The following is a 13331-nucleotide window of genomic DNA, read 5'->3' as shown; positions in this document are numbered from 1 at the left end:
ACTGCCCTCTGACTATCAACCATGGACCCTCGACCCGCAGTCTTTTCCAAAAACAGAGGAAGGCTTGACAGCACTTTTTCGGGGTCAAATTACGCGCTTTCCATATGACAATCTGACTGTACACTATTCAGCCACTCATATGGTGGATATCCGCCCCGAGAACATTTACAGCAAGTTTATGGGATTGGGAGATTCACGGCCATCAGGACGCGGGGGCTACTGTCTGGAGTGCAGTATCTTCTTTTACCATGTTCTCCGGGGATTGGGATTCTCGGTCAATATGACAGGAGTCCGTAACCGGGAGCGGATCAATGGTATCCCCCAGGGGGAGTTCAAGGGATGGTATGACAAGCCTAAACACAATGTGATTTAGCTTATTGACAGCATTACAGGTCACACATAGTAAACATTGTTCAGCTTCCCTCTGGAGAAAAATATCACCTAGACGCTGCATTTGGTGGAGATGGACCAATGCGACCACTGCAATTGGTCTCAGGGTACACAATTCAGAACCTCGGTACGCAAGAGGTGCGGTTGATATATGGAAACATGCCGAAACAGTCGCGCCCCGAACAGAAGCTCTGGATCTACCAGTATCGCAACGGACCAACATACGAGTGGAATTCCTTCTACAGCTTTGGAGAGCTGGAATTTTTTCAAGACGATTTCGAAGTGATCAACCGGTTTACAAGCTGGGATACCCTGCACAAAGGTAACACTTGGGTTGTGAAGTTCATACGGTATGGGGAGACGGAGGGCCTTCCCCTGCTAGATGGTGAGGGTACGGAGGGACTGACAGAGGGGATTTCTATTGTTGGCAAAATCATGTTCGTCAACAATGTCGTCAAACTGAATATGGGAGGGAAGACCCGAGTGATAGACTCGTTTCAAAGCGAGGATGAGAAGCTTTGTGCGTTAAAGAAGTGGTTTTCGATTACCATTGAATAGATAAAGTCTTTTGAGGAGAGCGAAAGCAAAATAGACAAGGATTTACTATAGAGAGTATCATATAGCTTTAATAAATGCTGCAAGTCCTCATTAACGTGCAGGTCAGGCTAGCAAAACACCCTACCCGTCTGGGATGCGGGGCAAGACAAGAGGCTCAGCTTACTTCCGGAACCTAACCTAACCCGCCCAGGCCCGCTGAAGCGGCCGAAGACAACCTGATTTTCCTCTCTGCGCAAGGAGATCATGACGAGCATATGAAGAAATGCAAGCCACTGACATGATAGAACCAACGGTCGAGTCGCGTGCCTTGGGCGCAATCTGGGGTACTTGCGTGGCCGATGCCCTCGGCGGCCCGGTGCAATTCAGCCCCCCCGGCACCTTTGAGCCCATCACGGAGTTGGAATTTGTAACTCCATTCCAACAGCCAGCTGGGTACACTCCAGATCCTTACTTGCAGAAACTCTGAGCTCACATTGGCAGGTCTTATTCGGACGATGGTGCGATGACCCTCGCGTTGGCTCTGTCCTTTGCAGATTCGAATGGGAATTACAATCATGCACTATCGATACAGTACTTTCTCGAGTGGCTCGGGCATGGCCGCTTTAGTACTACGGACGAGCCATGGGACATCGGAATATCGACTCACCAGGCACTAAAAACGTGGGAAGCCGATGGCGTTGAAGAGTTAGAGCTCACTCAGCAGAAGGTTAACCGGAAGCTCAATCGGGAGGACGCGTCCGGCAATGGAAGTCTGATGCGAATCTCGCCGGTTGGAGTCGCACTGTGGAAGGATTGTGATCTTGCGAAGAAGGTTGCGAGAGAGCAGAGCAAGGTTACGCATCCAGCCTGGGCCTGCCAGGAGGCCTGTCAAGCCTATACCGAGCTGGTTTGCTTGGCAATGGGCGGTATATCTCTCGACCCGATCTCGAGACAATCAGAGACTGATTTCACACTAGGACAAACTAAGGGACAATTATGCGAGGCCATTGCACGATTCAACTTTACTCATCCAGCACTTGTTGCGCGTTTCTCGCGATACGCTTCCCTTGAAGACTGGACCGCCAAGACCCATCACGACATCAAGAGCAGTGGCTGGGTGGTAGACACCCTGGAAGCTGCACTCTGGGGGTTCTTCAGATATGAGTCTTGGGAAGAAGGCGCATTGGCGGTGGTGAATCTCGGGGGAGATTCCGACACGGCGGGGGCGGTTTATGGCGGTCTGGCGGGCGTCTTCTACGGTTATGACTCCATCCCGTCGAGATGGCGGGGTGGCATGCAGAGCCAGGATATGATTGGAGATGTTGCGCGGAAATTTGCTGGGATAGTACCATCGAATTAAGTGTATCTCAGCATGAGCAGGATAGGTGCTGCAGCGATTGTTGCAGGGCCATTCGTGAGTTGCGCCAACCTTTGGCTCCACTATTTTCTGCGATGGCCAATCTCCCCCCCCCTTTGCACTACTGCATTTTACCGCATCAGATTGCGGATCAAGAACACAAGATTTTGATATCGTTACATAGGCGACGCGAGAGCTAGCAGCTAAACAAGGGGTTCCGGTTGGAAACTATATTGGCTAGACGTCCTATGCGACGTGAATCCGGACATGGACAAGGCTTTATAAGCACACACAGTTTTTTAGGCTGCGTTACTAGCTTGCTGCAAAAGAATGTTGTAAGAAAAGGGGAACCGGGGCTCAAATAATAAGGATGAGCCTACCAACTAGCTTCACTCGTCGAAGGAATCCTTCAGGTACAAGACACGTGCGACCATGACATGCGTACAAGCATGCAGATCAACTGTGCAGGGGATGGCCTGGCAGATTCCCCAGGGGCCCATGGACATGGCAGGCAAATTGCGGGTTGAAAGACAGCATTATGGGACCATATCAGCTTGAGTAATATCTGCAGTCATAAAGCAGAGGATAGCTCAATGAATACAAGGCCGAATCCAGCGTTCACCGTTCCCGGCGGGATCGACGGGGCAGGTTGGCGGGGTCTTATTTACCGCCAACACAGACGACCCCCCACTTCGACCTCCCTCGTCATCTCCCACAAGCTCTCCTCTTCTCTCCCTTTATATTCACCCCTCCTCTGGATCCTTGAATCTTGCTCTTGATCGTCTCTGCTCCTTGCATCCTCCCTCTCCTCCCCTTCCCTCCCAACCACATATCGCCACCATGGGTGCTCACTCCGCAATTTGGCAAGGTATGAGATTCGTCCGACTTGACCGTTATTTGACCTTCCCCTCACTAACGTCTTTGTTTTTGTGCTTAGGCTACGTCGACTCGAGGTAATTCGACCCTCTGTGACCCATGCTCCTTCGATCGCGTATCCCTCCGGGGGATACTTCGATCGCTATCATCTGCGATACTAACACCACCTCTCGGGCAGCTTGATGGGCTCGGGTCAGTTCGACAAGGCCGGTATCCTCGCCGCTGACTTCTCCGGTCTCGAGGCTCAGTCTCCCGGCTTTACTGTACGACCCCCATTCTCTCTATGCAAGCTCTGCATCGTCTTATAGATGGGTATCCCGGCTAACACGGAGGTATGACAGCTCTCCCAGGAAGACATCAACTCTCTGGCCTCGGCCTTCACCTCCAGCGATAACGCCTTCGCCAATGGCTTCTCCATTGGCGGCGAGAAGTTCGTCTGCATCAAGGCCGATGAGCGCAGTCTGTACGGCAAGAAGGTACGCTTTCCCTCTTGAACCTACGTACCCAAGCTGTATACACTGTCTGGGGGGCACTGCTGATCTAGTTTCCTGCAACAGGGCAAGGAGGGTGTCATCGTCGTCCGTGCCAGCGCTTGCACCATGATTGCCCACCACGGTGAGGGTACCCAGACCACCAACGCCGCCTCCGTCGTCGAGAAGCTGGTCGACTACATCAACAACCCCCAATAAACGGGATGCACATGTAATCGGGGGGATGATTTGATTTGATATCACAAAGGGGCTGTGAAGATTAGGAAATACAGGAGCATTGAACCTTTCTCGTTTGCGTTTAATTTGTCCATGCAGCTCTCTGCTCGCACCCGGGCGTGCACCCGTGTATGTTGGAGAACGCCGGCCATGTGGTCCGGCTTGGTGACATGTTCAACAAAGTAGATATTTTCTTGAATTCGCCCATCGGGTAAGCTACGCCCGTGTCCAGGATGCGCCATGAATATTTGTGGCTTCTATTCTCTATTAAGGATATCGAATACTGACAGCCCAGCTGAGATGCGACAAGCATGTTTGATCTGCAGCTGGGAGGAGAATCAAAAGGTCATTAGTAATTACATTGTCGATTAAGGACTGTCCCAAACCCGTGGGTATTATCGTGTTGTTCCGCCCCATGCCACTCCGTGCGCCGTCAGACACCGCTCAACATACAACCACATCCTCAAACCCAACTTTTTTGTTTCAACAAATCGTGATAAGAGTGCTGGAGCAAAAGACGAGTTCGTGTCTTGGTCTCATATCGTGGTCATGCGCTTGAGGTTTTATACTGGCAACTCGGCATTGCTGCGGCCACCGGCCAGAATCTCGAGACCGCGCTTGATATAAGGACCGATCACAGGAATGTTACCCGCGAACTGGCCGATCGTCACGAGGAAGTCGCCGAACAGAATGAATAGCCCGTACAACTCGATCAAGAAGCCTGTCAGAGGCCAGCGCAGGAGAATTAGGATGATGCCGGCAGCGAAGGCGGCGGTGCCCTTGAGTTTCTGAGGACGTGAGAAGAAGACAATAGTCTTCTGGAAGCCGATGATCAGGGTGAGGCCGATCAGGAAGAGAATCTAACGCGGGTCAGTGGAAAGTCGGAGAGAAGAGGGTGGCGTGGCGTACGTTGCCCATAGCGAGTCTACAGAGCAGAAACAGTTAGTATATCGTCTAGTGTACATGAGCCGCGTGACACTCGAGAGAGGGGAGGACGCACAATGACCGGTCAAAGAACATGATAACTCCTCCGAACAGGAACAAGCCACCTATACTCCACGCAGGATAATCAGTATTGCGCATACGGAGCGAGCTGGAGCTTCGAAAATGAGTCGAGACGGCCATACCTGCTGAGCAGAAGACCACGCCGATCTCTATTTTGAGCAGTTAGCATTGTCTGTACCACGATAACAGTTGCGCCTAGGGCGAAAAAGCAAGCGATCCCGTCTCAGGCGAGATAAGATCAGGTAGGAACGTACTCTGGTTCTCCGACAACCACATGCTGGGCATTCTGTACTTGTATGATTCACGAATTTCTCCGATCAAGAGGCAGGCGAGGTATGGAAGGTTGCAATTTCGCAAGGCGATACTAGGGGCGACTCGTGTGCTGCCGTAAACAGCAGCAAGCAGAAAATCACCCGGTTCTGCCTAGCGGCGAAGGCGGTGTGCGCATCGTTTTAAGCCGCGCCGGGCGGGCGTTGGCTTTTGCTTTTGTGCACATTTCGTTTCGAAACTGACTAAAGCAACAATGGGGGGCATGCGTTCGGTGCGATCTGTTCCTGGAATTGTTTCAATCACGGCATAATGTCTGGCTGTTCTATGTTACAATTTCCTCTTCTGGGTACACAATGTCGCCGAACCAAAGCTTGCGTCCGGCACGCATCCCAACATTCAGGGCCATGGTTCCTCCAGTTTCTGTTCCTCCCCACATTGGAGTCTTGCTCCACCCAATTTCATATCACGCCGCGGCGACAGCATCTTCGGATGTTGTAACTGATGCTCCTTCCCCTGGGGCGTCGGTAATAGTCGAGTGCATCCTGGCACAAGGCGGAGAACAACATTTTTATGATCACGAATAAGCCGGAGCGCTTTCTTGAGCCTGCCTCGAAAGGGGCAGGTGGGGTGGAAAGGGCTTGACTGTGTTGATCGGACATTACGAGTTGTAGTTTCGCATCTGAAGGTGCAGTGTTAGTGGAGTCAATAACGCATTCCTATCCCACTTGAATCATATCCATTCATACCTTTGTATGTGTCTTTGTAGAGCTTGCGTCAAACTGTAAACATCGGCACCATGTGTTCTTCTTTATTTCAGGACTGTGTGAGCTCCTCGCGCTTCCAGGTAGCTCTCAGGCACACCCTGCGCCAAGCTACGGATCACACCAAATATCTCCTTATTATGATAGCGGAGTCGGGTCTTCGGGTCTGTGTAGGGGCCGGATAGTCCAGTGATATCGCAGTAATGGCGCTGGTGAGAAGGGTCCAGCGACGGTGCGGACTCGATGTTTGTGTAGGTGACAGCAGGCCCAGAGGGGAACATGGCGCGGGCGTTCTTCTCTAGGACGAGTGTTGAAAGGTTCTGGGCGGCCTGCGCAATGTTGGGGGCCTTGCCAGCACTTTCAGCAGGTGTTCTCGAGCCGTCACTGGTCGCAACACCCGAGGTTCCAGCGAAAGGGGTGGTGGCGCCAGAGTTGGCCTGTGTGGCCATCTGTGACGCTTCCTTTCGCGTGGTCTCGGAGATGATCGCCTTGACGTTCTTGTTGCGGCGCTGCGAGGGCTTCCAGTGGGCGTTACGGAAGGGCTTTGCGGCTGCAGCGATATCGAGTTGACTCAGAAGCAGCTGGTGCGCCTCATCATCTTTGGCGGGCGTAGCAGGTGGCATTGTCGAGATGTAGAAAGGGCGGACGACAATCCGACGGGATGGAGCAAGGGTGTAGTGCCGGTGGTGTTCTTTTATTTTGCCAAATGTATCCAATGTAGCCAGAGGAGGCCAGTGATTCAGAGCTTTCAAGACGACCACAATGCGCGATAAGGTGCTCCGATTGTTGAGGTTGGACGGACAGAGCCACGACTTGCTCCCGCAGGAACGGTCGGTATATCTGCACGTGACCCTCGCAGAGGCCCAAACAAACCGTTGCCATCCAACTCGACCCTGTCAACCGAAATTGAGAGACTCAAGTGTCCTACTTCGCAATGGTAAGTGGACTATAGACACCACAAGCATATATATGTTCTAGAGACCCCTCTGACATGAGTTCAGGAGAGCCCGCACGAGCACCAGCAGACGGTGCTTCTCTCGCGCATCATCACCAACGTTGTAAGCCGCGCTAAGGTCAACAGATATAACCAGCAGCATACCTAATATCTAGTACAGGAGAAACTGAATGAGGCCATCATGGTCATGAACAAGAGTCTTCAGGTGTGATTTGGATATTGACGTGTTTACCGCGACCTTTGTTAACAGGCGCATTAGGAGGTCAACATCCAGAATATGAATGTTGAGCTGGTTGCGCAGATGTTCAAGAACTACCAGTCCAATGTCTTATTCCATCTCGAAGGTAAGAAGTCCATGATCAAAGATAGGATGCACTCGTTGCTAAATACTGTTCCAGCTACGGAGAACCTCAAGGACCCCTCTTAAGAAGATTTAGCATGATATGGGGTACAATTAATGAATAAATGCGTCTATGGATATTCAATCAATATGTTCATGTTTAACTCGAGCATGCTGTATATTGTATTGACGTGGCTCTTCCACGGTCACCAAGCGCGTAGCTTTACCCCGTAGGCGCGGAGATCGGATCGCAGGATAACGTCTCAGTTCTTGGCGTAACCAAACCTCCAACCTCGCCGACCTGCCGAAGAATGGTCCTCCCCCGTTTGTCCGCTTCGCTTCTCTTCTGACCAGAACGCCTCTATATACCTTCAATCGCCTTTCTGCTCCTCTGGTTCTCTGCTTCTTCCCTGCCATGCAGTGAGCACCACCCGCATATTCGGCCTGATCTTTGATCCTTAGAGCTCCTGGTTTCCGCACCAGCGCAGCCCACGATGACCATCACCTCTGTGCAGACCCTCGTGCCGGGTCGCTACTCCGTCAATGTCATGGAGAGGCGCGCCGAGAAGCCTCCACCTACTACACACACTGTTCAAGATTACCCATTCAAGGGCTATCAACCTCCGCGGCCAGATGGATATGAGCAGAGCAAGGCCCATTCCGACACCAGCGCCATCGTCATCGACAATGGTGAGTATATCTTATTTGTTCACGCTGCATAAGGCTCAACACTGATGCTTTTGTCTTTCTACGCAGGCTCTCACCTCGTCAAGGCCGGCTGGTCCTTTGACCAGAATCCGCGATTCGTCCTGCCCCCCGTCATGAGCCGCTACCGCGATCGCAAGCTCGGCCGCCAATGCCAGTTTGTTGGATACGATGCCTACGTCGATGCGACCACTCGGGGACAGCTCAAAAATGCCTTCGACGTTAACTCCAGCGTCGTTGGCAATTGGGATGTCATGGAGGGTGTGCTGGATTATATCTTCCTGAAGCTCGGCGTTGATGGCGCCAGCGGAGGCGTTGACCGACCAATTGTAATGACCGAGCCGATCGCCAACCTTGGATACCCTAGAAAGAGTGTGTTGGTCCTATACCTGGGTGTGTGGTGTATATTCAGCTGACAGCCCCCAGTGATGAACGAGATTCTGTTCGAGTGCTATAACGCGCCTTCGGTGGCCTACGGAATTGACTCGCTTTTTGCTTATCGCTATAATAAGGGAACCGACGGCTTGATCGTCTCCTCGTCGCATACCTCCACCCATGTCATCCCGGTGTTGAATTCGAAACCGCTGCTCTCGAACTCTTCCCGTCTCAACTGGGGCGGTCAAAACAACGCCGAATACCTCGCGAAACTACTGAAGCTAAAATACCCGAGCTTTCCGGCGCGCTTGACAGAGAATCAGGTTGAAGAAATGGTGCACAAACACTGCTATATCTCCAAAGACTATGACTCCGAGCTGAGTGGATACCTCGATTGGACTGGACTCGAGGACCGCGATCATGTCATCCAGTATCCCTTTACCGAGCATATCGTGCCTGAGAAGACCGAAGAAGAACTAGCCCGGATTGCGGAGCGCAAGAAGGAGAGCGGCCGTCGGTTGCAAGAACAGGCGGCCAAGATGCGCCTAGAGAAGTTGGTCAAGAAAGAGCAGGAATTGGAATACTGGAAAGATTTGCAGACCCGGCTGGCGTCTGAGACTAAAAAAGAGATCCGCCGCGTCTTAGAGTCGGAGGACCTCAAGGATGAAGCTCATTTAGAACGGACGATCCGCGATCTAGAACGGTCTATCAAACGCTCTCGCAATCGCGACCTGGGCATTGAGGAGGAAGAGAAGCCGGAGGAGGTGAGCTTCCATCTGCTCGAAGTTCCTAATGAGGAACTGGATGAAGCCGGTTTGAAAGAGAAGCGGCAGCAGCAGCTGCAAAAGTCCAATGTTGAGGCCAGAGCCCGCGCCAAGGCGGAAAAGGCCCGTGAGAAGGCACGCCTCGACGAAGAAGAACGGCTTGACCGCGAGATGCGCGAGAACGACTTCGAAAACTGGGTTCAAGGGCGACGAGCTAACCGTCAGGTAAGTTGCCATTGCACACCTAGTCCGACGCCTGCTTCTAACAATTTACTAGAACCTTCTGCAAAAAATCAAAGACCGAGACCGCCTGAAGGCCGACCTCGGCAACCGCAAATCTCTCGCCAGTCAGATGCGCATGAAGACTCTAGCCAACCTGGCTGCCGACGGACCCAAGAAGCGCCGTCGTGGTGGCGACGACGATGATTTCGGTGCCAACGACGAGGATTGGGGCGTGTACCGTACCGTGGCCAAGGATGAGCAGAGTGACGACGAGGAAGAGGAGGACCTCGGCGGCATGCTGAACCAGCTTGAGCAGGAACTGCTCGAGTATGACCCCGAGTTCACGGAGAATCACACCCTCGCCGCGCAGTCCGATTGGACGAAAAGTCTCGTGCATGCGTTCCTCCGCGGCCCATGGCCATTTGACCCTGAGAGCCAGCGCGAGGCGCACCAGATTCATCTGAACGTGGAGCGTATCCGTGTTCCGGAGGTTGTCTTCAAGCCTTCCATTGCGGGCGTGGACCAGGCGGGCCTGATTGAGATCGCCGCTGATATTGTCAACCAGCGGTTCTCCAGCCCCGAGGACCGCGACCGCCTCCTGAAGGATGTCTTCCTGACGGGCGGCAACACTCTCTTCACTGGGTTTGAGGAGCGCTTCCGCCGCGAGCTACGTGCGTACCTCCCCTTCGAGGCCGAGCTGGCCGTGCGCCGGGCTGCCGACCCTGTCCTAGATGCATGGAAGGGTGCTGCTCAGTGGGCTTCGGGGCCTGATCTGGGCCGGTCATCTGTCACCCGGCAGGAATACTTGGAGAAGGGCGGCGAGTACATCAAGGTAAGCTCTCTGTCTACCATGGGAATCTATATCCTCCCCCACTCTCTTTTCCCCCGTGCGGGCTCACGCTGATGTTCTACAGGAGCACGATCTAGGCAACGTTACATGGTGAACGTGGGTTTGGCGGGGGCGAGTCTATACTTCAGACAACTTTAGGCGCAATGGAGTCGAGTCGCATGGGTTTTGCAGGTCGGGCACTGGGCGATGTTCATGTTCCGCATTCTTGTTTTCTAGTCTTTCCACACTGGCTATTTTGAAATGGATGTGTCCTCGGTTCGAGTGCTGTGGTCCCCGTTGTTATTCGCATGGTCCCGTCGGGTTCAGACCGCATCGCGTGCAAGGAGGTCCTATCTAGTTTCCGATGTCGCGGATCCCCCTTGCCGCCTTTCAACGTTTCGAATCCATATCTATTGATATCAGCTGCGGCGCCCGGTGGTGTCTGAGACATTTGTGCTTGTTGACTTTGGTTAAACCTTAACTGACCTTAATTGACCATCTCTGGACCTTGTCTGACTCGGCCAGTGTGATTATTGTTCCTGTCCAGTCCCCCTCTTCCTCCCCCGCCAAAACCAGAATCCCTCCTTCCCTGCATGGCACCTGACCCCTCCCCTTTCATACGCCGAGTTCTCGCTGCATGGCGACGATACACACTTCTACGGCTGGCGCAGGCCGCTGTTACGGGATGCTGCGCGGACGACATGTAGCCAGCTAGTTAGCCAGCTTCCTGGCTGCGCTAGCCACCGTGCGAGGTACATCTCCCGGACCTCCCCTGTACGTGCTGTGTCGTGTCACACGAGTTGAATAGTTGAGATCGTCCCACCCGGGCGATCATGAGTTTCGAATGGACGTCGAGCAGACTAAAGAATGAATTCCGTGACCATGCTTCTCCTGTCTATAGTTCCTGTCTAGCGTGCCCGAGGGATCTGCCATTCCGCGCCACACGATCGAATCATGTCTCACACCTTCCCCGTCCTGCGCTCCCATCTTTTGACGTCGCCTTTGGCTGTTGTCCCAAGGGATGAAGAGCGAACACCCCCCTTGGCCATGACAGCGCACCAATCAGGCACTGACTCTCGACCAACCTCACCCCGAGACTCACAAGGCTGAAAAGCCACCATCGATCTGGATTGATGCAGGGAGGCCCCCGCTATTGGGTGACTGCAGCTAACGCCCAGCTATATTTTGTCTCGCACTATGATGATCATGGTTCTGCTGTCGTGTTGTCGGTGGTGGACTCCCGTGCCCGCCCTGGATGCGATGTGGTGTGATATGCGCTGCAGCTGGTCATTGGGCGTATTTCGTCCTTCGACAGGCTGTGGGCTGGTGCGTCCACTAATGAGCTCCCCTCCGATCTTCCGTGCCGTGCCGACTCTGGATCCTAGTGTGACATACTCTGGGGAGCAAGAATGAGTCCTTGGCTTTCGTATTGTGTGTCGGATGGATTCCTCCCTTGCGCACGAGGACATGGCCTGCCGATCATCTCCTCCTTTCTCGACTGCTCAGCACGTACCGTTTCCCTTTGGACTGTGATTTTTTGCCGGTCTAGTCTGATCGACCCTGAACAGCTACCACCCAGAAGCAAAGGAGCTTTTTCCTATTGCATGGCCGGGAGGAGCTGAGAGGTTGAGAGGTCTAGCATCGACGATCAACCTCGAAAACAGGGAGCGAGACCATTCGTATTTTGTCGCGTTGTTTTCTGGTAGCTTCAACCCATGGCACTGACTTCATGCGGAGGCCATCATGACGCATCTGGGGAAACGCCCGGACATTCCAGCTAGGTCTGTCCTTGCCGGGTCTGGCCCTGGCGGGTTCTGGTTTGACTCGGCGCTAGTCGAGACTCGTCTTTCATGTCTCACGGTTCTGACGTTCGGTTGGGCCGGTGATGCGCCAGTGAGGGCTTTCCTGGACGGGACGAGAATATAAAGGTTCCCGACTTCGTTCCCGTTCGGTCCGGTTCTTCATTTTGTCGTCATTCCACTCGCGGTCGAAGTATAGACTAGCCTACCCTGCCCGGAACTATCCCTACGCTGGCGTGGCGAACTATATCCACCCCCACCACACCGCTATAGTTCCTGGATCTCCTGCGAACACCGCTGCCATGATCTTCTCCACAACCATCGCCCGTCCGCTGCAGCTCATCCTTCGGGCGCTGCAATGGACGAGCGCCGTCATTGTCATCAGCTTGACCTCGTACTTTATCAAGGAAGGTCCGAAAGGCCAGCACCTGATCTTCCAGGAGGTCGTTGTACGTGCCCGCTCCCTCGTCAAAACGAAAAGAATCCGGCAATGAAACTCACACCATAGCTCAGGCGGTTCTGTCCGTGGTCTTCTTCCTGCCCGCGTTCATCTCGCCGTTCCTCCCGACGGCCCTGAGCAAGTTTGTGCTCCTGATCGACGTGATCTTCTCATACCTGTGAGTCCCTCCACCATCCACGCTCATCACATCGAAGCATCGTTCGCCACTAACACACGCACCCAATAGCTGGCTGACGGCCTTCATCTTTGCCGCTCAAGACTACAACGAGCATTCGTGCTACTTCAACGCTCCCCCCGGTATCCCCTGCGGCCGCAAGAAGGCCAATGAATCTTTCATCTTCCTTGCTTTGTATGTGTGCCCCCTGCAGCGACACAGATCGGCCCCATTTCCCACATCTCGGCCGGTCATGGAATCCCCTCTTGACTAACCCATGTTGCTCCAGCATCTTCACCTTCTTCGGCATATTCCTGGAAGTCGCCGGCCTCTGGGCCTATCGCAGGGGAAACACCCCCGCTGGCCCCCTGCGCGAATCAAAAGAGCCTGGTGTGCGGCCCCCGCGGGATGCTCCAATTGAGCCGACTGCTCCGGCAGGCACTGTCTAAGTGGGTGGGACTCGGACCTGCAGCGACGGACTGGTATCGGGCGTTTCTGCTGCTTTCGGCTGGGTGGGCCCTGGTACTTGTTCTGTGTTCCGGGTGGTTTTGAACAGTTAATTGGCCGGATGTTAAGCACGATGGTTGATATTCCCCTTGTCGTTTGAAATGAGCTTGAATGTTTCCATGAGCGATGGTGCTTGCACAGAGGCGACCATGCCAAAGTGTTGCTCGTCTACTACGGAGGAGGTGTGGGGTTGGATTAGGCGCTCCGCCCTCTCTTCTTGTCTAACTAATAGTCTTGTCCTAAATATATTCCTTGATATAATGAAATGACCCTGTCTTGCATGTCACGTCATCACATTCGGCTCTTGGTCAGTCTTCT

The 13331-nt window shown here is 53.5% G+C and overlaps 8 protein-coding genes across 8 annotated transcripts; 6 read left to right on the top strand and 2 right to left on the bottom strand.

The window, feature by feature from the left end:
* Positions 1–280: 280 nt before the first annotated feature.
* Positions 281–948, top strand: N7482_009107 (uncharacterized protein; the record flags this gene model as incomplete). The annotated part of the gene is made up of 2 exons (XM_056691231.1): positions 281–342; positions 393–948. 2 exons carry the CDS (start codon positions 281–283, stop codon positions 946–948), a joined length of 618 nt encoding a protein of 205 aa, XP_056538937.1.
* Positions 949–1225: 277 nt separating this feature from the next.
* N7482_009106 (ADP-ribosylglycohydrolase family protein) lies at positions 1226–2287 on the top strand (the record flags this gene model as incomplete). The annotated part of the gene is made up of 2 exons (XM_056691230.1): positions 1226–1354; positions 1520–2287. 2 exons carry the CDS (start codon positions 1226–1228, stop codon positions 2285–2287), a joined length of 897 nt encoding a protein of 298 aa, XP_056538936.1.
* A 1055-nt stretch (positions 2288–3342) lies between these two features.
* pfy1 (profilin) lies at positions 3343–3849 on the top strand (the record flags this gene model as incomplete). Its single annotated transcript, XM_056691229.1, has 3 exons — positions 3343–3423; positions 3502–3636; positions 3718–3849. 3 exons carry the CDS (start codon positions 3343–3345, stop codon positions 3847–3849), a joined length of 348 nt encoding a protein of 115 aa, XP_056538935.1.
* Positions 3850–4430: 581 nt separating this feature from the next.
* On the bottom strand, positions 4431–4785 carry N7482_009104 (uncharacterized protein; the record flags this gene model as incomplete). Its single annotated transcript, XM_056691228.1, has 2 exons — positions 4431–4727; positions 4777–4785. 2 exons carry the CDS (start codon positions 4783–4785, stop codon positions 4431–4433), a joined length of 306 nt encoding a protein of 101 aa, XP_056538934.1.
* A 1165-nt stretch (positions 4786–5950) lies between these two features.
* N7482_009103 (uncharacterized protein) lies at positions 5951–6526 on the bottom strand (the record flags this gene model as incomplete). The annotated part of the gene is made up of 1 exon (XM_056691227.1): positions 5951–6526. One exon carries the CDS (start codon positions 6524–6526, stop codon positions 5951–5953), a length of 576 nt encoding a protein of 191 aa, XP_056538933.1.
* Positions 6527–6837: 311 nt separating this feature from the next.
* N7482_009102 (DASH complex subunit DAD4) lies at positions 6838–7285 on the top strand (the record flags this gene model as incomplete). The annotated part of the gene is made up of 5 exons (XM_056691226.1): positions 6838–6840; positions 6905–6961; positions 7019–7063; positions 7118–7202; positions 7257–7285. The coding sequence occupies 5 exons, from the start codon at positions 6838–6840 to the stop codon at positions 7283–7285; spliced, it is 219 nt and encodes a 72-aa protein (XP_056538932.1).
* Positions 7286–7692: 407 nt separating this feature from the next.
* Positions 7693–10208, top strand: N7482_009101 (actin-related protein ARP5; the record flags this gene model as incomplete). Its single annotated transcript, XM_056691225.1, has 5 exons — positions 7693–7888; positions 7955–8275; positions 8330–9267; positions 9320–10096; positions 10179–10208. 5 exons carry the CDS (start codon positions 7693–7695, stop codon positions 10206–10208), a joined length of 2262 nt encoding a protein of 753 aa, XP_056538931.1.
* Positions 10209–12194: 1986 nt separating this feature from the next.
* N7482_009100 (MARVEL domain-containing protein) lies at positions 12195–12955 on the top strand (the record flags this gene model as incomplete). The annotated part of the gene is made up of 4 exons (XM_056691224.1): positions 12195–12341; positions 12406–12509; positions 12579–12701; positions 12796–12955. 4 exons carry the CDS (start codon positions 12195–12197, stop codon positions 12953–12955), a joined length of 534 nt encoding a protein of 177 aa, XP_056538930.1.
* Positions 12956–13331: the final 376 nt, after the last annotated feature.

The sequence above is a fragment of the Penicillium canariense genome (assembly GCF_028826845.1).
Source record: "Penicillium canariense strain IBT 26290 chromosome Unknown utg000007l_segment0_segment0, whole genome shotgun sequence".
NCBI classification, from domain to species: Eukaryota; Fungi; Ascomycota; class Eurotiomycetes; order Eurotiales; family Aspergillaceae; genus Penicillium; species Penicillium canariense.
The sequence above is the reverse complement of the archived record's forward strand: the minus strand, read 5'-3'. Positions and strand labels throughout refer to the sequence as shown.